The sequence below is a fragment of the Medicago truncatula genome, chromosome 1 (genome assembly GCF_003473485.1).
Source record: "Medicago truncatula cultivar Jemalong A17 chromosome 1, MtrunA17r5.0-ANR, whole genome shotgun sequence".
Classification (NCBI taxonomy): domain Eukaryota; kingdom Viridiplantae; phylum Streptophyta; class Magnoliopsida; order Fabales; family Fabaceae; genus Medicago; species Medicago truncatula.
In genome coordinates, this window is record NC_053042.1 from 49466666 (window position 1) to 49492851 (window position 26186).

The 26186-nt window shown below is 31.4% G+C and overlaps 2 protein-coding genes across 2 annotated transcripts; one reads left to right on the forward strand and one right to left on the reverse strand.

Moving 5' to 3' along the window:
- Window positions 1-281: 281 nt before the first annotated feature.
- Window positions 282-3243, forward strand: LOC11415092 (BAG family molecular chaperone regulator 3). The gene is made up of 4 exons (XM_003592261.4): window positions 282-1154; window positions 1383-1639; window positions 2084-2230; window positions 2572-3243. Exons 1-4 carry the CDS (start codon window positions 944-946, stop codon window positions 2956-2958), a joined length of 1002 nt encoding a protein of 333 aa, XP_003592309.1. The 5' UTR covers window positions 282-943; the 3' UTR covers window positions 2959-3243.
- Window positions 3244-23810: 20567 nt separating this feature from the next.
- Window positions 23811-25783, reverse strand: LOC11427866 (protein DETOXIFICATION 49). The gene has a single exon (XM_003592265.4). The coding sequence runs from the start codon at window positions 25676-25678 to the stop codon at window positions 24056-24058; it is 1623 nt and encodes a 540-aa protein (XP_003592313.1). The 5' UTR covers window positions 25679-25783; the 3' UTR covers window positions 23811-24055.
- Window positions 25784-26186: the final 403 nt, after the last annotated feature.

The window sequence follows — 26186 nt, forward strand, 5'->3', positions numbered from 1 at the left end:
TAAATATTATTTTTTATTTTTAAATATAAATATATTTTTTCCTTCAAAAAATATATATAAATATATTTTTTACAATAAGAAATTTAAACACACCCCATAAACTTATTTTTAGCAAAAAAAAAAAATAAAAAAGTTGAATACTATATACTAGAATAATTAATTATAATAATACGTGTTATGTCGTGTACAATAATTATTTTGAGAAATGTTGGGGACAATTATTAAGAAAGGATTAATGATTATAAATGAATAATAATGAACAGTATAAGTATATACCAAAAATAAAAGTCACAGGATGGCAGCATAGTTAGCTGGCCACACGTTTTTATATTCATTTCCATTTTGATTTTCTGTACTTTCTCTTCTTACTTCATCGATTCCTCCAGAACAAATTCCTCATTATTGGAATTGTTTTTTCTCTCCTATTTTTTTTAACTTCACATTCATTTTACCCTCCCAAATTTATTTCAGATTTTTCCTCTATCTCATATTACGCCACAAAATCCTCATACTCACGTATAAATCCACACATTTTGCTTCATAGTACATCACTGTTTTCAGATTTTACAGGTTCATTTTTGTTTTTTTCTTTACTTTGTAATACTTTTCCATAAACTTTTTCTTTCCGGCACCGGTCACCGGCCCGGCGATCTTTGTTTTTTTTTGGTTCACGTGAATACTAAGATTTTGATTAAAGGGTTGTTGGGTTGGATTTTTTCTTCAACCAAACGCCATTGATTCCTCTAAAAAAGGAAAAAAAGAAAAAGCTGAAACAAAGCTTTTTTGGTTTTTTCCTTTGTTTTTTTCTTTGTTTTTGTGTTTGTATTCGTGTGGATTGGTCGTGTAATGAATAAGTCAGTGTTTTTGTATAAAAAGAGATTTGGGTGGCTAAGATTTCTGTGACAGAATCAAAGATCTACATCTTGTTTTGGTTTCACAAAAAATGATGAAGATGAAGAACGTGACGAATCATAATGGAGGTTCGGTTCCCGAACCTAGAGGCTTGGAGTGGGAGATGAGACCAGGAGGGATGTTAGTTCAACGCCGAACCTTAGACTCGGATCGAGACTCGGTTCCTCCACCGACAATTAGAATTAAGGTTAAATTTGGTTCCACCTATCATGAAGTCAACATTAGTTCACAAGCAACGTTTGGTACTTGTTACACCCCCTTTTTCTTTTTATTATTATTTTTATTTTATTACTCTCTCCGATACTTTTTATATGAAACAAATTTATTTTTTAAATAATTGCTATATTGAATGAATAAATCATTTACCTGGGTTATATTATTAATATTCAATGAACCTATATCGAATGATTGATTATTTTTTATTTTTTATTTTATGTATTTTTTTCATTGATTAATGTTTGGTGTTATAGGTGAATTGAAGAAAATGTTAACCGGTCCAACTGGGTTACACCACCAAGACCAAAAAATATTTTATAAAAACAAGGAGAGGGATTCAAAGGCATTTCTTGACATAGTAGGAGTTAAAGATAAATCAAAGTTAGTGGTGATGGAGGATCCTATTGCTCAAGAGAAGAGGTACTTGGAAATGAGAAAGAATATAAAGATGGAAAGGGCTGCAAAATCTATTTCAGAAATTAGCTTGGAAGTAGATAGGCTTGCAGGGCAGGTAATTTTTTATTTTATTTTTAGGCTTAAGTGCTCAATTGGTCCCTTAACTTAATTTCAAGTATCAATTTGGTCCCATAAGTAATAAAAAGTCCGTTTAGGTTCCTTAACTTTATTTAAAGTATCAGCTTAGTCCTTTCTGTTAATTTAATTCAAAAAATGTTAAGTTTAGGGACCAAACTAATACTAATTAAATAAGTTAAGGGACCAAACTAATACTAATTAAATAAGTTAAGGGACCAAAATTTAACATTTTTTTTAAATTAAATTAACAGAAAGGACCAAACCGATACTTTAAATAAAGTTAAGGGACCTAAACGGACTTTTTATTACTTATGGGACCAAACCAATATTTGAAATCAAGTTAAGGGATCAATTGAACATTTAAGCCATATTTTTATGATAAGGTCGGTGATTGTATTTAATGCTTGAATTGCTTGATTAGGTGTCTGCTCTTGAAACAATAATTAGTAAAGGTGGGAAAGTTGTGGAGACAGATGTGCTTAGTTTGATTGAGAAATTGATGAATCAATTGCTTAAGCTGGATGGTATAGTGGCTGATGGGGATGTTAAATTGCAGAGGAAAATGCAGGTAAGATTTTCAAAACAATCTTTAGTGCACTTTTTTTATTAAACAAATTTTGCCTTAGATTTTAGTCCTTGAGAAAAAATTATGACATCCAATTTGGTTCTTGTGAAAATAACATTTAGTCCCGGAAAAATGGGATAACTTGGTCCCTAATATCTAATTTTATTTATGTGTCCCCTTTAGGTCACAAGGGACAAGAACTTTAGTTGTCCCGAGTTTTTGTCTTAGTGAGTTTTTGTCTTAAGAGATCAAATTAGGTATTCACAATTTCTCATTGAGAGTAAAGTGATTTTATTGATAATGTAGTACATTATTGCTTCTAATGGTAGTTAATAATTTTGAAGGTAAAAAGAGTACAAAAGTATGTTGAAACTTTGGATATGTTGAAAATTAAGAATTCTAATGGAGGTCATGTCCCAAAGAAGAAGCCTCAACAAAAAGTAAAATTGCCTCCAATTGATGAGCAACTAGAAGGAATGTCTATTGGGAATCATAAATTACAACCAAGTTTGGAGCAACAGTCACAAAGGAACTCAAACGGGAATTCTCAAGTATTTCAGCAGCTGCAGCACAAACCCTCTACGAATTCTACCTCAGAAGTTGTAGTTACTACAAAATGGGAGACATTTGATTCTCTACCACCATTAATTCCTGTCACTTCAGCATCCTCATCAAGCTCATCCACTAATAATTCAGTTCATCCCAAATTCAAATGGGAACACTTCGAGTAATTAGTGCAGTGTTTATGATTGTGTGGATGTGTTTTGGGTTTGTTTTCCACTTGGAGTGTTATTATATTTTGAATTATACATTCTTTTCTGTATTTAGATTTGTTTAGCAACCCTTTAGTCTGTCATTTACATCACCAGCAATAAATGGGGTTGCTATGATAGGGATTATTATCATAAAATAGTTTTTCTTCTTCTCTCTCTGTCCTCCAAATACATTTGATATTTTGGACTAATTTTGCTTATATTTTGTTACAAAAGTGAAGTACTGGTTATCACTTGTTTCGATCTCGAGCTATATTTTTAAGATATTGTTCAGTTTTGAGTTTTGTACAAAGCTCTTACGGTTTTGTCATTTTTAAAAGGTGGATATGTCGATAGAGGAGTGTGAGTGTTGTTAATAATAGTAATGCGAGATTTTCGATGTAGCAAAACATAGCTTTCAAGTTGAGGCTAAGGTAAGGGGCTGAAGCTGAAAGGTCTGCAATCCTTAATGTGTGGCTTAGATCCTTGTTCTCCACATAGGGCGCCAATGATTTAAACTAGATAAGTGGTGATTAATTGAATCGAGCAATGGATTACCATGATTGATCTCCATTGAAGGAGGTAATATACTTGTAAACATTTTGAGGCTCAAGTCATTATTTGATTATACAAAGTGAAAGGTTTATCAAAGGAAATGTGTGTACTTTATCTTAAGAGTGTATGTCCTTTTATTAGTGTGAATTATGGTGAATGAGGGTGATCTCATTGAAACTATTGAGTTAGTTGGGTTGCTACTTGCCAGTGTTTTAGAGTGTAACCAATTTGTTTCGTGTTTGACCCAATTTAAAACATTAATATGTGCGCATGTTTGATTCTACCTTTAGCTATAAAACTTTTAAATTGATTTTAAATCCAGAATCAAGGCTACATATAAACTAATTATCAATTTCTCTAAACTTCTCAATTTCTCTCCAATCTTCACCAAAATCATTTTCACGAATTGCCAGCAAATCAATCGCATATTATCACAAGTAAGTTGTATCAATCATTTTAATGATAATGTTAGTTTATTTTTAAAAAAAATTAGAGTAGTTTGCATGTGGTTAGGGTTGATTTTAAAATTGACAATTTGATGATTGCATGTGTAGTTTATGAATTGATAAATGAATGTAGTTGTTGCCTATGTTGTTAAAATCATAATGTGGCTTTGAATGGTGGCAAATGAACACAATTTGAATATGTTTTATACTTTTGCACACAAAGTGTTTGATCAAATGCCTCAATGAAAATTATATTGATTATTTAGTTAATTTAGGTTATGGAAATGATAGAAATGATGTTAATTATAGTTTGGTTAAGTGTATATTGATTTTTTAGTTAGTTTAAGTTACGAGAATTATGATGGACACAAATGATTAAATGTATAAAAATGATTAAGTGTATGTTAATTATTGAATGATGTTTAGGTTATTATGGAAATGATGGACATAAATTTTATTGTAATGATGATTATATTGAATGATTTTAGGTTATGGAAATGATGTTCATTGTTGTACTTTTAATGTGTTTGATTATGTTTATGTTTAGTTTAGGTTTAATGTGTTTGATTAGGTTATGGAAATGATGTTAATTTTTAAATTTTTTGTGTAGATATGTCTGATCAGAACCCGGTTGATCCATCTAAGATGATTGGTGGTAGGCGTGCGATGACTCAGAGCCACCGGAAGGAGAGACAAAGTGGGCACATCCCAAAGAGGGGAAGAGGTCGGAGGTTGGATGGTTCAGGGACTTCGCAGGAGGTTTCTCAGGCTACACAACCTTAAGAGTCGCATGTGGTTGATCCGAGCCAGGAGGTGGAGTACCTGAATTATCAGGATCAGGTACACCACGATGTTACGGATGGTGATATGACCAGGATCATATACCAAAGCAGCAACATATAATAGATGATGATGACATTGCAGCAGCGGCTGTCCCAGCAGTGTTACCTTTGGAGCCTCCCTTTCCTGGAGGACCGGAAGATATATCTCTGCTGCACTCTTATGCCAAGCATGTGGCATTGCCGCCTTGGTATAATTCATATAATATAAGTGTTATTTTTAATTATCTTAAATTATCATATGCAACACAAATTAATGTTTTATTTTTTTTATATGTGTTTGTTATATTTTTTTTTATATGTGTGTTTGTTTCCATCTTTACTTTATGTTTTATTATTTTCTTTAATTTTTTTTTATTTCAACTTTTATTGTTTTCTTTATGTTTAATTATGATTTAATTTTTTTTTGTTATGTGTTTTATTTAAGTTTTAAGGTTTACATGTGTTATGTTTTATTTTTGCATTTGTTAAGTTTTATTTTGTTTAGTTAATGTTTACATTGTTTAATGTATAAATTGTTTAAACTATGTTTATTTTTCTATTATTTCAGGTTTGTAAGTTGCGTGTTGTAAAAGCGATTAACCATGGGGCTATTTTTTTTTATATGTGTGTTTGTTTCCCGGTTTAGCCCGATTAATTATATGACTTGGGTAGAGCTGTCATATAATTATATGACTTGGAATCAAGGTAGAGCTTAGGGTAGAGCTGTCCAAACGGGCCGACCCGTTTAGCCCGATTAATTATATGACTTGGGTCTTAAATATTGAGCCCGAATTTTAATAGGGCTTTTTAGCCCGGTCCTAAAAAGTCCGGTACCCGTTAGGACTAGCCCGAACGGGCCGCGGGTAGCCCGCATAACAAAAAAATCCTATAAATTATATATATTTTTCAAATAATTCTTTACTTAGTTGATTATCAAAGTAAAAAATAAAAGTGAAAATTCAATGAATTAACACATATGAATGTAATATAAAATTATATTTACTCGATTTGTTATTTATAATTTTAAAGATCAAATATATAAATATCTATAACTTTTTTTTTTTAGGGAAGTAAATATAACGTATCTAATTTATTTAAAATTGTTTTCCTCGACGTTTTAGTTTACGACTAGTGTACGAAAATGTTTACAATTTATTTTTGTGCTAGACATTATTTAAACATATTAAAAATTTATTTATAAAAAAATCTATAGGAGTATTTTATAGTACTTTTTATAAATAAAAAAATGTAATTTTTTATACGGGCCGACTCGTTAGCCCGCGACCCGTGTAGGGCCGGGCTCGGGTAGTATATTTCAAACTCGTATTCCAACCAGGCTTTTTGGCCCGACCCAATAAAGCCCGAAGCCCGTTAGGGCCGGGCCGTCCGTTTTGACAGCTCTAGTTTTGGGATCCGCTCAGGGAGAGCGGGTTACATGATTTGGTTTACCTGGGCTACGCCATTGTGCCTCATGCTCTGCTGATGACTCTATGCGAGAGGTGGCATCCTGAGACCAGCACTTTTCACATGCCCTTGGGGGAGATGACTGTGACTTTGGATGATGTCGCATATCTTATGCATCTTCAGATTGAGGGGCGGATGTTGAGCCATGGGAAGAAGATGTTGAGACATGAGGGAGCGGCACTACTGATGAGGCACTTGAGTGTGTCGCAGCAGGAGGCAGAGAAAAGTTGTGGTACAGAGTATGGTGGGTACATTAGTTATCCTAAGCTGAGGAAATTATATATGAGGTACCTTGGTAGGGCTAACATATTGGCAGATACAGAGGATCCAAAGGAGATGGAGGAGCTGCAGAGAGTTAGGACATTTTGTGTGAAGTGTTATCTCTTATATCTTGTCGGATGCTTGTTGTTTGGTGATAGAAGCAACAAACGCATCGAGTTGGTCTATCTGACGACCATGAAAGAGGGCTACACGGGGATGCATAATTTTTTCTAGGGAGGGATGACATTGGCATACCTATACAGCGAGTTAGATGAGGCCTGTAGGCCTGGAGACAGAGTTCTTGGGGGAAGCGTGACACTGCTCACTGTAAGAAACTTATAAATGTGAACCTTAACTTTTATTTTTTTGTTATATTTTTCGTGCGTAATAATTTATACATGTGATTTGTTTGGTTTGTGCAGGCATGATTTTTGGCGCATTTTCCTGGCTTTTACAGTGTTGATCCCAACACCGACTATATGGAAAACTTTCTGGTTGCGGCGAGGTGGAAGCTACAGAAGGGTCATGGAGAGGGGGTGACATATCGCTCATTGCTTGATCGTATTCAGTTTGATGACGTATGCTGGAGGCCGTATGAAGAGCACAGGGAGATCCAGGATTTTGAGGAGGTTTTCTGGTATTCAGGCTGGATTATGTGCGGTGTTCATAGGGTATACCGTCACTTGCCCAAGAGGGTTTTGAGGTAGTACAAATACGTTCATAGCGTCCCTAGACATCCTACAGATGTTGTAGAGCTGCCACTGCCTCAGATTGTGCAGCATTCGTCGACTTCCGCACTCACACGCTTAAGGCGGCCGATTGGGGTGAGCAGGCACAAGAGCAGACATGGCGAATGGAGGATGGCTATGTGTTATGGTACACTAAGGTGTTTCACCCTCAGATTTTGCCACCTCTTTCATGAGATCTTATGAGGCCAGCAAATGAAGAGCAGATCATTGCAGAGCAGTGGGAGCGGTACGAGGCGAGAAGCTCGCCTGACACCTATGACATGGTTAGTGCCGATGTTGCCTACGCTGATGCGCAGATAGGTCAAGGTGAGGTCATGAGCCCTCAACAGTGGTTTCAGGCCATGACCCATGTTAGGGAGCAGATCGCGCCGATCTTGACCAGGAGGCGAGGCTAGAGGCCAAGGAGAAGGCACCAGCAGCATCAGCAGGACCAGGAGTAGCAGTAGTTCGTTTTTTAGGACTTGTTTTTTAGTTTTGGTATTTTAATGACATTGGTTTGTGTATTCGTATTTTGATGACATTAGTTTTCATTTCAGTGGGATATTTTACTTTGTTTAATGGTAAAAATGTTGGTTTAATTAAGTTGTGCATTTGCGCCAATATTTGTTTTGTGATTTGAACCATTATGCGTAAAAAATAAAAACAGATACATATGTTGTGTTTTTTGTTTGAAACACATTACAGGTTCAGGAAATGAAGCTACTGCCTCTGATTTGGCTTCAGGACGCTTCAACAGTTTACTGCCGAGGAAAACCTTGGTAGTTAACTGCAGCCGATTTCCACAAAATTCAACAGTTAACTACCGATAAATATTTAAGTAAATTACTCATATATCTTAGCCTAACCAAATGTGTCAAGAGCAATTCTCAAACAATTGTTCCATCTAGTTGGATAGTTGCCTTAGGTGGTATGTCACAATTCATCTCTCTCATCGATATCCATCTCCCTCTCTTCAGGTGAAAGGGGGTCAATCATTGTTACATACTTGTTGTAGATTTTTATAGGTTCAGCAGAAGTGCTTGATGAAATGTTATTATATTTTTGGTACTTGCTTATCGTGGGGCTACAAACCGACAAAAGAAGAGCCTTTATTAAAGCGTTTATAATTTTTTTTTTTTTTGGTCAAAAAGCGTTTATAATTTTATTTACTACACAAGATGAAACTTCTTAAAATATTTTCTTTTTATTAAAAAGCTTTTTAAAAAATATTAAAATTGCATTATTTAAATTATAAATATGGGCAGTGGTAAAAGTTTTACGTAATACAACCATATATTCTTATTAAAGGAATGTCATTTAAACAACCACTTTTTGATATAACTTTTTGAACAACTAAAATTTAGAAAGAAATATAGGTATTGTCACAAAAACCAAATCAATAAAAAGAGAAAATAAAATACTATAAACAACTTATGAGTATGAAGAGAAAGTTATTGTATAAGTTACTACAAAATAATTGTTCAAATATCATTTCTCATATCCTTATGTCATGTCATAATATTATATTCTAACATATTTAAACAACTTTTAATTATTTAATAAAGTTTGTATAAAACCAAGTGATTGGATTCAATTAATTAACGAACTCAGACGAATCGTTTGAAAGAATCTGAATTCAATTCATAACCATATAGCGTACAATCTAGGTTGTTTCCCTCTCGACTTTGGATAAACTTTAGATTTATAGAGCTTCATTCTCCCGAAAAACTAGAGGATTAACACAAAAAATAAAATTAGTACAACTTTTATTATTAAAAAAATTTGTTTAAACTTCCATAAGACTTTTTTTCAATTAAAAAACAATTTTGTCCATCCAACGATGTTGAATCTAAGAAAATGAACTAAACTTATACAATGCGACAATGAAAGTTCAAATTTCATTCAAAAGATTTGTTTATGTTTTTAAACACTTGATTAATGTAGGTTTTGTTTGGGAGTTTAGAGTGGAGGGGATGAGATGAAAATGAAAGACTTCAAGGGGTGGGAAATATATGTGAAAATAGAAAAAATATGTCATAGTGAATTTTTTGAAGTCATCTATTCTATTCGCATCTACTTCCTTTTTTTTTTCTTTCTTCCAAATTCTCCCTTTCCCTTCAAACTCTAAACAAAGCATACAAAACAAATCTGAAAAGTAGTAAAGAAGATATGCCTTTTAAAAAGATAAACAACTCGCAATAATCATGAGTTAGTTATAACTAATTATGAGCTGGTAGGATTGGTACTGTATTTCTGATCCAATAGGGAATTCCAGATTTTGGAAACCTTCCTTTTGGGGCCTCAAAAGCTTTGAAGCCAAGGCAATGATACCTATTAGTCTATTATCTTCTGCTAAGATTGCAACACTTAAATGCAAACGCGTTATAATAATGCATGGAATGATTTGTTAGTAGCAGTACGTACTGAATTAACCTGGTTTTCTATAAATAAATTAACGATATTGATATTACGTTAAAGAAACCAAAAGTAATAGGTTTGCATGAATTTACCTGGTTTAAGTGTGTAAGTGACTGAAGTGATATCATGTGTCCACTTGGTATTGAAAAAGTGTGTTTTTAAAAGCATCTCTAACAGAAATAATCTAAGTAACTCATCGTTTTGGGTAGCTTATTGCTCATTTAGTGAGTGGATTTCATTGTGTCATACCATATTTATACACCCCCTTCTTGAAAATTGGAAATTATTAGAATTTGGGTTGATCCAACTCAACCTTATAAAACCAATTTTTAAGATAAGAATTTGTCTCTCACTTACAAACTCATCTTCATGTCATATCTCTTTCAATGTGAGACTCTTAACACTCCCTCTCTCACGTTTAAGTTTGGACATTTGAAACGTGACTCGAGTGGTCTGATAATGAAAATCTAATAACATGTGGCCCAACTGATCCTGGATAATATCTGTTTCGATATAAGAATTTGCCTTATACCTAACTCAACCTTACAAAATAAAGGTGAGGGACTCTCTCACACACACAAGTCCATGTCCAGACCATATCTTTGTCAATGCAGGACTCTTAATTGATATGCTCTTGGCAATATTTTTTCTCCAACTGAAATTTTGATAAAACTGAAAGAGAAGCTCTTTAAACAAGACATTATCCCAACAACTGTTGAGCCCCAGAAAAAGACCAATCAAGAGCAATGGCAATATCACAACAGACACAAAGGAATGAGCTTTTGACAAAAAAAATAAAATGGAGTGAGCTTTATACCGCCTCTAACTACCATATATCTCTAAACAAAATATACACTTTAAATTTAATGAAGTTAACGTTAGAGGAGTGGTGACTGATGATTAGTAAATGCGTGTTTATAAACAAATAAAGGAGTTGAGTGTTTGATTAGAAACTAGAGGGGGTGTGAGTTATTTTAATCCTATGTTGCTCAATATTTTTTGGTCAAGAACCTGCTTTGTTCATTTTTTGGTTGGACCAACTGTTTCAAGTTGAAAAAGAGCTAAACCCAATCAAAAAATCAAAACCACACTTAGACATCCCTATTTGCTTAGAAAGCTTGTAAAACAAAGTTCAATATATATCTACCGAGCGGTTTATAAACACAAAAAAAGTCGTTTGGGTTGTACGTACGCACCCAGCAGTTTTAAGGGACTAAAAGAGCAAAATTCAACATCATTAAAGTGTTGATTGTAAAGTGTACTCTAAACAATATCCATATTTAAGACTTGTAGTTTACGGTAAATATTTTATCATAAACTTGAAGTTTTATAATGTACACTTCAGAAAAAAAATAAATAAATTGGGTTAATAGGTATTTATCCCTGTAATATAGATCACTTTTGGTTTTTCCACTGTAAATTTTTTTTGTCAGATTTCCTCATTGTAATTTTTTTGTTTTGTTTTAGAATACCTCATATGCATGTTGACTGTGAATTTTTGCTGATATGACATGATGCATCATCTTTTCTGATGACATGGCACGCTGACTGTATAATTTTTTTTTATTTTTTATTAGGTACACGTGGCATTTATGATTTTTTTTCAAAAAAAATAAAAAAATTTCTTAAAAAATTAATAAAAATAGCGAAAAATATTAATAATGAATAAAAAAATCTGGTAAAATGAAAAAAATCTGGAAATATTTAAAAAAATTGTGGAAAAGATTAATATATATTGAAATTTTCGAATTTTTTTTCCATAATATCATATTTAAAAAATTAATCATTTTTAACAAAACAAAATTTTTGAAAAAAGATTAATCATATTTAAGAAAACTAAATTTTGGTAAAAATTATGGAAAAAATTTAAATAAAACTTCTTACTTTTGAAAAAAAATATGAATTTTTTCCATTTTTCAAGAATTTTTTAATTTTACCGGTATTGAAAAAAAATCTGGAAATTTGATTTTTTTTCTAAATATATTAATTTTTAGAAAATTTCGATATATATTAATCTTTTCCAGATTTTTTTTAAATTTTTATTAATTTTTTTGTTATTTTTCTTTTTACCATATTTTTTAATCATTTTTCATTTTTATTAATTTTTCCAGATTTTTTAAATTTTTTCATAAAATTTTATTAGTTTTTTTAGATTTTTTTTTGTTTTTAAATTTTTTTTAAGAATTTTTTTTTATTTTTATTTAAAAAATCACAAATGCGACGTGTACCTAATAAAAAAAATATACAGTCAGCGCGACACGTCATCAGAAAAAGGTGACACAACATGCCACATCAGCAAAAATGCCTAGTCAGCATACTTAGGGGGGGGGGGGGGGGGGTATTCTAAAACAAAAAAAAAAAATTTAGGGGGAAAACCAAAAGTGACCTATATTACAAGAGGGTAAAAGCCTATTAATAAAAAAAAAATCATATGTACACTTTCATATTGTTTACGGTGCTTTATATGAACAACAAGCTTATGGTGAAGAAAATGTGTATAATTAAATTATGTACACTTTCAGTTGGATTCTGTATAATGCAATTTTGATATGTTAATTTGGCTTCTTCAGAAAAAGAAAATTATACCGAACAAAATGTCTACCAAAAATCTGAAATTTACCGTAAAATAATGTGCACAGTAAATTACATGTTTTGAATTAAAAATATGTGTATCATAAATTTGTGGTTCGAGATGCATATTGTAAAAAGGGTACACATGATAATTATGTTGATCCAAATATAATCAAGCGACCCAAATCTAAAACATTATTAAACTATGTTAGTTATTTAACTAACGAGTCATGCCATGAAGTTATGAGAAATGATGATTGAGCGAAGACTAAAGAAATAGACTCAAGTTTGATAACTAATTTGGTTTTATGTATGAGATATCAACTATGAAAGCAACCTACTTACTTCGACGTGTGATGGAGTGATATTGGACAAATAAAAAAGATTTGTATATAGTTTTCATTGATTTGAAGAAGGCGTACGATAGAGTGTCTAGAGATATTTTGTGGAAAGCCTAAGAGAAAAAAGATGTTAGGATTGTTTATACTAGAGTTATCAAAGATATATATGAGGGAGCTTCGACTAATGTGAGGACGCAGGATGTGGCTATTGACGATTTTTCCATAACAATAAGATTGTATCAAGGGTCAACCATAACTCATAACACCCTGACTTCTTGTTTTAATAAATTTCGAATCACTTTCTAATATTTATTGATGGTGATGGGGCCTTTTACTTGAGGTAATAGGCCTTGTTGAGAAATGGTTGAGTTTTAGTAGAATTATTAGAATTTTATTGGATAAAATAATATGAAGGTGCATAAAATGAGAGACATTAACATCGGGAGGTGAAAAACAGAATAATAAAATAATTGGTGGAGTTAGGGGTGAATGGTGATAAATAAAGGGAGAAAATTAGTAATAATAAAAGATAACCCTAGTTTCTTATTGTAAAAAGAAAAATAGAAAGGTAGAAGAAAAAAGAACACTACGCGAAACCTAGGAGAAAAGAGAAGTGAAAGAGGTAAGAACACAACCTAAGGAATCAAGTTAAAGCATAAATTTTCTATGAATTTGAGGTAGGGGGGATTATTCATCCTTAAGTATAATTTCATAAAGGGGAAAAGGAGTGTTCTTATAACCCTAACCATTGCTGTGTCTGTTCATCCACATTATTGAGATTCTCTTGAATCTTTTAGATGTTGTGCAATTATTACGAGATTTTGCTGTGTGAATTTGATTGTAATTGGTGTTGGGTGTTAAATATTGGTGTGCATAAGTTATAGGTGAAAAAATTGAATTAGTCTGATATTTGTTCAAATAAATAATGATGAATTAATCTTATGAAAAGTGGTTGTTAATGGATAATCTGTGTGAAATTAGTGGTAATTTGTTCAGTTAAGTAAGTGGTTGTTACATATGTTCGATCTCTAACTCTTGTGAATGAAAAAATATCATCTAATGTCCTACGCCAAATAAGAACATCGTCTCTAAAACAAATGTATAGAATCACAACAAATCAAATTTGGTGAATAATGTCACCAAAATAATCAAATCCTAGTTTTCTCTTTGCTCACTTTTTGACCTGAAGCCCTGCAGAAAATTTCTATAATTGAATAAATAATATTAACCTACAAAACAAAGGTTTATGAAAAAAGGATAATATCATCAAGAAATGCTAGGTTGAAATCTTAGGCCCTCCACGAGATAATTGTACATACATGTAACCACACATTTTGGTCCAAAGTTAAAGAAACAAAGTGAAATAGTCTCTCAATTCTTAACACAAAAAGATATGAAGATAGAGGGTCACTATGTCTAATGCCCTAAGACGTAGTAGTAAATTCTTCAAATGCCTTCCCATTCCACAATATCTTCTTTGAAGGAGAAAAAAATACAGTCCTATCCTCCAAAGTAGCTTTCACAAAATTCCACTTGCCCGTTGTAGCCAACGAAAATAACAATCACATAAAATTCCATTTGCTTTTGAAAGGTCATGTATTACATTGTCATCTCTTCTAGGTCTATGAATGTTGTGTTTACGAGGATTGATTTTGCCATCCAAAAAGTCTAGCTGCGCAGTTTATTGCCCGTTTCCTTTCTATTCAAGTGTAAATAATGGTTTATATATATGTATATATACACCGTTGTCTTTTTTTATTTTCTTATCTCATGTGATTTTTTGAAGGACACTATTTCATTTTCGTAGGCATTTGTCACTAAACTTATTGTCAAATATATTAAAACTAACCCTAAGAAAAAGATATTAAAACCGATTCAATAAAATAAAATAAAATAAATCAAATTAAGTTTTTTTTGTCAAAAGTTAAGTTTTTTTTTTTACTTAATCAAATTACTTATTTGATAAATTAATAACGGAAACCAAATAACAAAAAAAATAATCTACCAACAAAATACTTTTTTATATTTTCCTATTCTCATTTTTTCTTTTACCGAACAATATCTCATACTATCTCTCATTTTTTTTTGTATGTTTGTCTCTCCTACGAGCTCTCATATTATCTCCATTTTTTTTTTTACCTTTTTCTCACAACTAAATATACTTTTCACCTTAAGTTGGGTTCGAACTCGAGACTGATTTCGAACATGATTCTCCATTTATTTATTTTTTGGGATGAAATTCTGGCACTGGATTACTTGAAAAAAATAATATTAATTATTCGTATGAACTCAAGTCCATATATTTTAATGTATTTATTATATATAATTTCTTTTTGTTTTGACAAGGCAAAATGGGATATATATATATATATATATATATATATATATATATATATATATATATATATATATATATATATATATATATATATATATACTACTTTTGGTGATTCATCCCGCACAAGGTGTGCAAAAGAAAATCACCACAAAAAATACAGAGTCAAGTCACAGGTGCATCAGCAACAAGCACTAAAATAAAAAGGTAAAAAACAATAAGATTACATCCTGACACCCATACATAACAAAGGGTGCAGCCATCGGTCATGATAACTAAAAACAAAAGTTAACAAATTTGCTTTCAGCCACTGGAAAGATAACAGTTTAACCTTTTCTGCTATACTCTTGAGAGTCTGCAATCTTCTGGTGAAAAATTTGTTATTCCGTTCCTTCCAAATGACCAAAACACATGCCATCCAGATTAGCTGAAGGAACGGATAAGACGAACGCGGTAACCCTGCCAAATGGTCAAACTGAATGAAATGATTGTGACACCCACCAGAAGCAACAAAGGAGAGACCTAGCCAATGCAACACCACGAACCACATGATGCTAAAGGGGTCGCAACGAAAGAGAAGGTGATCCGCGGTCTCCAATGAGCCGCACCCTCCCACACAAGTATTGTCTTCTGCAATGAGGATGTGCTGCCGAACTAAATTATCTTTGGTGGGAAGCCGATTACGAAGAAGTCTCCAAGCGAACAAAGAAACCTTAATAAGGACTTGCTTATGCCATACATCATCAAACATGACCAATCAAGAGGTGCATATAATATTTTCAAGAACGGGTTCATAATATTTTGACGGTGAACACATATCATTTAGTTTTGTTGAATGCTTATCCACCATCTAACAGTGGCGGAGCCCTTCATGGGCTGGGGTGGGCCGTAAAAATTAAAAAATCAACGATTATAGGTCTATATTGCGAGATTTTATACAATTTTGTATCGGTTTTATGTTTTGGTTGATCTAAATTCCTGCAAAGTGGTGTAGTGGTCCACCCGAAAATTTAAATAATTTAATTATAGGTCTATTTTGCGAGATTTTATACAATTTTATGTCGGTTTTAGGTTTCGGTTGATTCAAATTCCTGCAAATTGGTGTAGTGGTCCACCCGAAAAATTTAAATAATTCAATTATAGGTCTAATTTTTGAAACTTTAAACAATTTTTCAATAGTTAATTTTAGTTGTCCACCCTGACATTTTTTTCTGGCTTCGCCACTGCCATCTAATGATTTAATTTAATGTGGTTTTTTAATATTTAATTATTTTGAAGAAAATTTAAATTGTAAATTAATTCACCTATCGAATATTCTTAACGTATAATTTATTTTTTCCTATTTAGATCACCGTGACTTCTCTTTCTTTCCCTCTCGTGGCAATTATATACTTTTTGCGGCTGGTTATGCAGACATGGAATCGACTCGAGATGTATGAATGGATAACTCTGCTTCAAAGTCTTCCAACGTTACTGTGTCAAGATTCTCAAACATAGTAAAAATCATGTAAGGAGTGTTATCATATATACATGTACGTGTCATAGTTCGTTTAGTAGCAAGTAATAACAATAAATTAATGAAAACTTTATTTTGTGAATTACGTGAAGTTCTTTTATTCTTCTAGAATCTCTTTGTGTGCATGTCAGCATGTGGGACATGAATTAATTTGTCAACATACTATATAATTAGGCTAATTAGTTGCCATGCCCTGCTACATTATGCGGGAACAATTAGCATATTATGGCGATTCTTCAGAATCTTTAACATGGATTTTAATATGTGATTGCCAATTACGTGATCTAAGATCTGCAACTCTTAATGCACTGCGCGAGTCATGACTCATGGGCTATCCTAAAGTTATGTGTGTGTGTCTAGAGTTGGGTGTGTATATTGTTGATATGGTTCAATGGATCCGTTCACATTTGCAACAATAAGACAAGAGCTACGATCATTGATTCAATTATAGTATCATTGATCGATGTAAAGACAAAATAAGCAAAATAAGAATAGAAAGTTATGACAACTCCAACAAAAAAGAATAATGACCCATACAATCAAATAAATTTGTACATTTTTTGGTAGGGACTGATCCAAAAAATTATCAAGTGGGGGCCGAAAAAAAGTATTGATAAATAGTACATACAAGTTTTATTTTTTATTTTTAATATAGAATAAGTTTAAAAATTATAAGTTTTACATTGTCGATGCATATCAAACGGAGATACATACATCTATGAGTTTTAAATTACTCTTACTCACTTCTAAAATGGTATACGATGTCAGAATCACATGTCCAAATAACACAATTGAAATTTTAATGGTGATAATCAAATTATTTACATAATAATATTTTTATAAATAATAACGTGTGCTGGTATATATTATAAAAAACAGCGAATATTATAAATCCAAATAAATTGTATCTAAAATTATAGTAGTATATAAATAGTGTGCAAGTATATTCTTCTTCCTCTTATTTATGATAGTATCGTAGTAAAGAAAGTACAGAACCGTGTGATGACTTGTGTTGAAATAGTAGGTGACTTTATGGAAAGGGCAATATGCACTACTACTACTAGTAAGTATTGCTAAAAGCTTGCACTTGAAAATGGAAAGGCCAGCCAGCCAAGAAATGTGTGCCTAAAAAGAAAGAAAAGCATGTTTGTGGTTTAGTTTTCTTTGGTTCTAATATATGCAATATGCACGCATCACTTTCAGCGGCAACACAACCAAGTTGACACGGAATTCGTGGGTTACCAAACAAGTCCCCTAAAAAGGAAGCTATCTCTAATCTATTCTCACATTTCATAATCTTAATTTTAGGCCCCATATTGATGGTTGACATGTAGCTATATTTAGCTTTGGTTCACGAGTTTGCCTTTTCATTTACATTTATACGTGGCCTACTTTTGTCTCAATGAGAGGGAGCCATTCTCTATGTTGTTGCCACTTATCCCATAATTCGAATTTATCTATAACTATAACCAATGGTAAGAGATAAGTATGATATATGATTCATTATTTTATCTAACTAAATCAATTTTTAGGTATTGCTTTTGGCTTTATCGGGGCGATACCAAAATGACAATGATATTTGAATATGCTTTTCCATACTAGTATATGTAGTTTCTACGTAACAAATATTTGGTTATAGAAAGGGAATCCAAGTCCTTTTCAGGTACATAGTTTGGTACAAATTTAAAATCGAAGTTTCTAAATAAAAAAAATACATGAAGAATATATGTGTAAGCAACACTTTTCAGGTACTGTTCACTACTAAAAAAACAAAAATTAGTGAGGGATATTTAGTGAGGGAAAACATGAAATCCCTCTCTAATTCCGTCACTAAATTTTGCGACCAAGGAATTTGTGAGGAATTTCATTTTTTCCGTCACTAATTTCCCTCGTTAATTTTGCTTTTTCTAGTAGTGGTTGTTCAGATACCTAAATGGTTAGGAAAGTTTTGGCTTATTTTGTTTTAGTGTGGTTGTATACGTGTTCTTCTAAAATGATCTTATTGAAGGAGTTAATATAAATGTAACCAAAAAAAGGAGTTAATAAAAAGTTTGATCGGGAAGTAAGTAAAGTTTGAGCAATAATTGTTTGAATCAAACTTTGTTGTTGTGTACAAGTATGAGTTATATGTCCCACATCGGATAGAAAATAAAGGTTGAATCGAACACCTTATAAGTAAGAAGACCCATAAATGTAATGCCTTAAGGTTTTGGGTAAGATTGTGGTGTCTCTCTTGCTTGTGGGATTGTTCTGGCCTCGATGTGATAGTCCCTCTTGGCTCCCCTCAATAACCCAACAAACTTAAGTTCTTCGAAAATATCCAAAATATTAGTTAAACTAATACTCTAATAATCAAATAGACAAATCACACTATATTGTTTTTCATAAGAGAAAATTTTATTACCAACAAAAGAAAAGGAAATAAACCAAATCTAAGGAAGAAAGAAATGACAAAAAAGAAATAAAAAAATGGAAAATAAATTAAGTATTATAATATACTACTCCCTCCGTCTCATATTATAAGCAAAAAAAAAAAAAAAAATCACACTTATTAAGAAAACTAAAACATAATAGTTTGTAACATAGTTTTTTGTGTTATTTTTGAAATATGTTTTATAGGAAGATGAAAAACAATTTTCATTGGTAGTTGATTATAGAAAAAATGAAAAAGAGAGCAAATTGAATGCACTTTGCATTTAATTTTTCTTTGAAAAAACATAATTAAATATGATAAAATTTGAACTTTTTTGCTTATAATTTGGGACAAAGAAAATGAGTTTTTTTTTACTTATAATTTAGGACGGAGGGAGTATTTGAGAACCACCCCTAGACAGTATTATAAAAACCCTAACAGACTGTTTTTTTTTTAAAAAAAATATGTTGTCAAATGAGAACTTAGTGGGTTGTTTTTGTTTGGCCGAATTATGTAAGTTATTTAGTTGGCCAAATTTTATTACTAATCATGAAGTTCACGATAGTCATATAATTGAGGATATAAAACTTCTTACGTGGTGTCAAATAAATATACTGTAATATCTAAAGGCTGTTATATTGCCAAATCAGTCGTGATCAGCTTCACGAATTTTCCTTCGCTATGTTTAGTATTATCCTTGCTCATATCTCATGAGAAGGGTTTTAGTTTAGAATTTCATCAATCGTGTACTTATCTTCATGAGTGTCAAGGAGTTTCAGATCTTTGATTGGTGTTGTTTGTTTCGGATCTAGTATTTGAAATTTAATTGTTTTTATAATGTTTGGTGATGATATTTGCATTTTTTTTTCCTATGCAGCACATATATATTTTTTATATTGAATGCAAGGTTGTTGTCAATTAAAAAAAAAAGTTAAACGATGAAGATTCAATTTAGTTCCTAAAAAAATTGGTTGACTAAATCTGGTCCCTAAGAAAATAAAAACAATTTTTAGTTCTAGTGGAAAAATAAATTGATACAATTTATTCCCCACTAGAACCACTATTAAAAATTGAACAATTAGGTCGTGAAAATAATAAAAGAATGAGTAATTTAGTCTCTTCAAATAATAACAAAAATAAATAATTTATTCTTAAATTAAATGCTATTTTTGTTCCTTTTTTCTTTCTATTTTGCATTTAGAAGACCGATTTTATGTTGGTTCTAAAGAGAACAATTGATTGTATAAGAAGTTAACATAATATATATATTGTATTTGATGTACTTTATCGATTTGAATGAATGAATTAATATAATTATATTTTTTTTAAAAAAATATATAACGTAAGGCGGACAAGTTTTTTCATGTATTTTTTTATTCAACTAGTTTTTTATGCATTACTGCACGCATGTTTGTAAATGTCATTTTTTTTAGAAGTCAACCCATGCATTTGTTATTTCTTCCTTCTTGCAAATTCAAAACCTGAAATAATAATAGAGAAATACTAATACTAAGTACTACTCCACAATGACAATAATAATAATAATAATAATAGTGATCAGATAACAGCTTGTTCTTGACTTTATATTAATTTATTATTATATATGCATGATATTATGTTTTAAGACTCCTCTCTTTTTCCTCAGCCGCATGCCACAATACATTGTATACATAGTTAGGCCATGTGCAAATTCTAATCATAGAACACCTGAATGGGTATTTCAACTTAGGTTTCCTTCCCTCTATTTTAGTACCATGAAGTACGTTCATTAAAAACCGGTATTAATTGAACAGCCACTGTTCCTTACTTCAATCGGAAGCTATTCAATCTTTAAATATGATGATGATCATGATGACAAGCTATTTCAATCTCAATTCATGCATACTAAATAAATGAATAACAACATTGGTTTGTTATATAAACAAGCATTATGGAAGTCAATTTGTAAATTTTCAACCATTCGGACTGCAAATAATCATTTCCCTTTGTCCTTTATATCTGTTAAAAATAATATCGTACATATGTGATTAGCTTAGCTTAGGTTGACTTACATAAATGTCTCTCTATTTTTTTTTTTTTGGAAGACTTAAATAAATATTAGCACTTCACCCAACTTCAAAGAAATGGGTTGGACTTAATTAACCAATAGCCTTGAGCTTTAAATTCCGACAAGAATATTTAATTTTAAATAATATATTATAATTAAACATTCAATTTGGTGTTTAAATCAAATATGCGATCTATGAGTGTGGCTAAGTTGATTAAAACCGCATCGAGGTTGCAGGGAAGATCAAATATCGATCTCCTTATAACACATTTTTGGAAAGATGTGAACAATATTAAGCTACAGTCTAACTCTAAGCACTTGATTGAAGATTAGTCACATATCCGATTCAATGGACCGAAACTTATGGAGATACTCCTTGAAGCTACTAAAGTGTCAGATATCCTAATTACAATGGTTTCCTACAATAAAATAATAATAATAAGCTTTTACACTATTATATGTTATTTGGGTGTTTGGGTAACTCAACTTATTTGAACTAAATGTTAAAGAAGTCGAAGGTTCTGAGCTCAAACCTAGATTCTAGAATAAATACTAATATAATAACTAAATTACTAATATTTATCATTCAAAATAAAAACTATTACATATCACTCTATTTGGTCCTTCAACTATAAAAATATAATATATGTTTCTTAAACAGCTATAAATATATTGAGTTAGCCCTTATATATTGTCTCTCTCTCTTATTTTGAAAGTAATTTACTTTTAATTAGTTTTTAATTGGATGATTCAGAAGTATACATTCTCCCTCTAAGAAAAGTTTACATCTCAAAGTGATTTTTTAACAAAGAAAATAGAGTGCAAACATAATGTGGTAGAATTTTTCTATATTATCAAATTAGCATCGTATTTTGAAAATCTAAGGAATTTTCTCCATTTTATAATACCAACCTTATATATCAACTACAAATAAACGGACTTATATAAATGCACAAATCTTTTACTACTTACAAGTCAAACTAAAATTAATTAATTATCCAACCGCTCTTTCTAGAAAGGGTTGTTCTGTATTTAGTTGAAAGTCATTTGTGAATGTGATTCGATTGTCAAATGGCCTTGTCAATGATTGAGGATGGATTTGGTGTCCCTCACATTCATCCTTATGCTTCAATATATTGTTGATAATATTAGAGTTCTTCCTAACTGATCATATTCATTCTCTTGACCAAAGTCACCATGTTTGAAAGAATTAGAGAGTAGTTTCTATATTTCTAGTTTTGTCTATTTTGCATTAGATTAAAAAAAAAAAAATCAAAATACAAATAATTGTTTTCAATCCCGATTCTTATAAAATCAATATAATACGCTATAAATTTATATTTGGCTTAATTACCTTTTGATCCTCTAACTATTTAATTGGTATCGGATTCATAGGACCAAAATGATACTAATAAAAAAAGCTAGAGGACCCACATAACACAAACCCTAACGTTTATTTGAATAAAACTAACAGAAATGACTAAATGTAGTAACGGTGAGAAACTTAGAGGATCGAAATAAATCAATTTTTAGTTAGAGGACCAATCTAATACCAATTAAATAGTTAGAGGACCAAAAATGTAATTTAACCTTTATATTTTAAACAATTTTTTTTTGTGGGTCATGATGGAAGATTGGGTATCATTACATTAGACTTTGAAAAACCAAATAAATGTAATCGGATATAACATCTTAACCCAAAACAATAAGATATTAGGTATATGATCTTATCATATATATATATATATATATATATATATATATATATATATATATATATATATATTGTTTAATATTTATTTTTCCATTACATATAGATATAGGACTTTTAACTCACACTTGAGATGTCAACAATCTTTCCGCCAAATGTGAGCTCATTCATTCATTTTATATGCTCATAAACTTGCATCGTTGTTGGTTCTCCATCAACAAGACAATTTGTTGATCACCACATTATCTCAAAGGATTTTCATACAAGGAACCGATCAAACCATTGGTTATGATATCCTTGTTGGGTTATGTTATGATGGGAGCCTTAATGATCATTATATTGGATTTTGAACCATCACACGCAAAGAATTCAACACCACGTTTTAACCTTAAACATTGGGGCATTTTGACAAAAATGAAAACTTGAGGCAAATTTCAGACTTCTAACTAATGCTTTAGATATCTATAATTCGATACATCTATCATTGCAACCATATTCTATGATGGTGATACATTACAATATTACTCCTAAATATTGTTCGTTTTGTGGTGATAAAATGGTGAAACATAATAAAATATATTTATACAACTTGGACAATAGTTTTATCCAAAAAAATCACTATTAAACGATATAATTTATTATTAATATAATGGTCATGCTAACCGGTGCTTCCAGGGCACTGATTAAAGATACCAAAAAAGGAAGAAATTATTAAAAAATGAAACTTTTGATTTTTTATGGATTAATTAAACAATTTTCAATGTAATAACTACTGTACATTTTCCTTTTTTAGTATTTTTAACTAGCGTCCGGGATATCGATTATCATTTCCCTTAATATAAAATGTTAAAGGTCTTAAAACATGACTTTTGAATTATATGATATTTGCTAACGAACTCAATCGAGTTGTTCAGAAACTTGAAATAAGTCGAGTTAGAGATAAAGAAAAATTTATATTCTTGAATTGAGTCAATCTAGATCAAATTTGATTCGACTCATTTTCAACCCGACAAGAGTTGTCCTGATTTTTAGGATAAAATTACCAAATTTCAAAATGGCATGCCGTCAATTAGTTGAATTATTCTGTTTTGACATTGCTAATAAAACATATTTATAACTAAATAAGTAATAATAGTAGATTACGTGCATTTGTGAATGAATGATGTTAATGAACAATGGTAATAGTTTAAAATATACACAAGAGTAGTTAAATTCCTTCATCCACATTGACATTCCAATCTTTCGATCTAAAATTATACAAAATTAGAAAAAAGTAATCCTATTCCTCTGTTTCTACCCTCACCTCCCCTCCCTTTTCAATAAAGACAAATTCCTAAAAGACATATCTCTCTCTTGTTTTTTATTTTGGTACAAAAAAAAAAAAAAAAAAAAAGTTAATCAAAGTTAGACCCGTGACTGTTTATCTTAATAATCTGAGTCAGCAAATGATTAAGAAGAATCTTCCTTAATTTCAGCTTTAAGTAACTTCTCTTCATCAACTTCTTTGCTGTCATCAATAAAAACATCACTTGTTTTTGTTGCTTCTCCAATTCCAGTTAATTTCTTAGCTCTTAGTGCTTCACAATCCCAATCTGTTTGACTCAAAACAACCAACATAGTCACAGCACAAGTTCCCTGAGCCACAAGCAACCCAATCCACAAACCTTGAAAATCAAACCCAACATAAAAAGCTAACCAAATTGCCACTGGCATTCCAACAATGTAAAAACAACCAAAATTGATATTTGCACCTACTTTAGGCCTTGCTGTTCCTCTTAACACCCCACAACCTGTTGTTTGTGGACAATTTCCAAGTTCACATAGCCCTATTAAAGGTAACACTAAAGATGTAATTTTTATTATCTCTTTGTCTTCAGTGAACATGCTAGCCCAAATGTTTCTAACCATTACAGCAAAAACCAAAGCAAACACACCTAAAATGAAGCTACAAGTGAGTCCTACAATTGCTGAAAGTTTTGCTTTTGATGGCTTTTGAGCACCAAGTTTGTTACCAACTCTAGTGGAAACACTAAAACTTATTGATGATGGAAAAATATATAGCAAAGAAGTAGTTTGAATCAAAATTCCCATAGAAGCAACGGTTGCTCTTGGATTTATCAACAAACCACATAACAAAATCATGATTTCATACCACCACCATTCAAGGCAAACAGAAAGACAACTTGGTACAGCTAAATTAAGAAGTGATTTCCATTGTTTGAAACATTGTGATGAAAAACCACCCCATGTTTTCTTGTGCGTGCCAGAGAAAACTATGTAAAGTATCAAAGATGCAACAAGGTTGAAATTTGTCCACACCCCACTTAAAGCTACACCTTTGATTCCCATATTGAGGTGAGAAACAAGAAAATAGTTTATGGGAATGTGAAGAAAAATTGCTAAAGTAGCACAAAGTGTGAGAGGCAGAGTAATGGATTGGCTTCTAAGGTAAATTCTTAAAGGGTGTAAAAACGATTGTGCTAAGAGATCAGGAATGGAATATAGAAGATAGATTTGAGCTTGTGTAGCTATATCTTCTTCTTGGCCACATAAAAGAAGGATATGTTTTGTGTAAAGCCAAAGTAATGAAATAGGGATAGAAGTTAAGAGTAGCAAGAGAATGGTTTTTTGTAAACATAGACCAAGGAGAGTGAATCTTTTTGCACCAAAAGCTTGTCCACAAATAGGTTCCATTCCAACGGCGAGACCGGAGAGGATTGAGTAACCGGTAATGTTCGCAAAGCCGACCGCGAGTGAACCGCCGGCTAAGGCAAGTTCGCCGAGGTGACCAAGAAAGAGCATGGAGATCATTGAACGACAATAGAGTAAAAGACCGGTGAAAATCATGGGAAAAGCAATTTTGGATATAGAAATAACTTCTTTGAAGGTAGCTCTAAGATGGGTTTTTTGGAATTGTGTTGTTGGATTTTCTATGTTTATGTCTTTTTGGATAAGTGGATTGGTCATCATGTTGTTGTTGTTGTTGGACTCTTTTGTGTCTTTGATTGAAACTACTAGATATTCAGATTTTGAATTGCATTTGGAAGGAGGTTGAGAAGTTAAATGACACATAGTTTGTCTATTTTGAAAATAGAAAGAGAAGGAGAGTCAAGGAGAATATAGTAGAGAGGGAGGGTTGTACAAATGGTTTTGTGTTGCATTTTATAGCATTTGAATGAGTACAATTGCCCTTACGAACTTTTGGAGGGCTAAAACATTTAACATCGACCGGCCTAAATCGTATCATATATGTCTTTTTTGTATTAACTTTAAATTATTATAGTTTAATTATTAATATTTTTCAATAAAGTGTTATTTTTCGTTGATGAGGGGCCGTATAACACTTTGGAAGGATGATATAACAAGAGATTTCAAATATAACATTATCCATGAGTATCTTTTATTAAATTGACAAAAATATTCAAATATAACAAATGATTTGATTTCATGACGAGGGGCCAAATCAAATTTGGAAGATTTAGAGGCGTTAGAAATTTGTTTGTTTTTTCTTTTGTTCTTGGTAATTCAAAAATAAAGTTCTCCAATGAAAGAAAAAATCAAATGATTATAAATTTTAACT

Bases quoted from the DNA above. Each gene is read 5' to 3' on its own strand.
- LOC11415092 (XM_003592261.4), top strand. From the start codon at position 944: ATGATGAAGATGAAGAACGTGACGAATCATAATGGAGGTTCGGTTCCC. The intron at 1,155-1,382 runs GTACTTGTTACA...TTGGTGTTATAG, and splicing joins TAGTTCACAAGCAACGTTTG to GTGAATTGAAGAAAATGTTA. The intron at 1,640-2,083 runs GTAATTTTTTAT...TTGCTTGATTAG, and splicing joins TAGATAGGCTTGCAGGGCAG to GTGTCTGCTCTTGAAACAAT.
- LOC11427866 (XM_003592265.4), bottom strand. From the start codon at position 25,678: ATGTGTCATTTAACTTCTCAACCTCCTTCCAAATGCAATTCAAAATCT.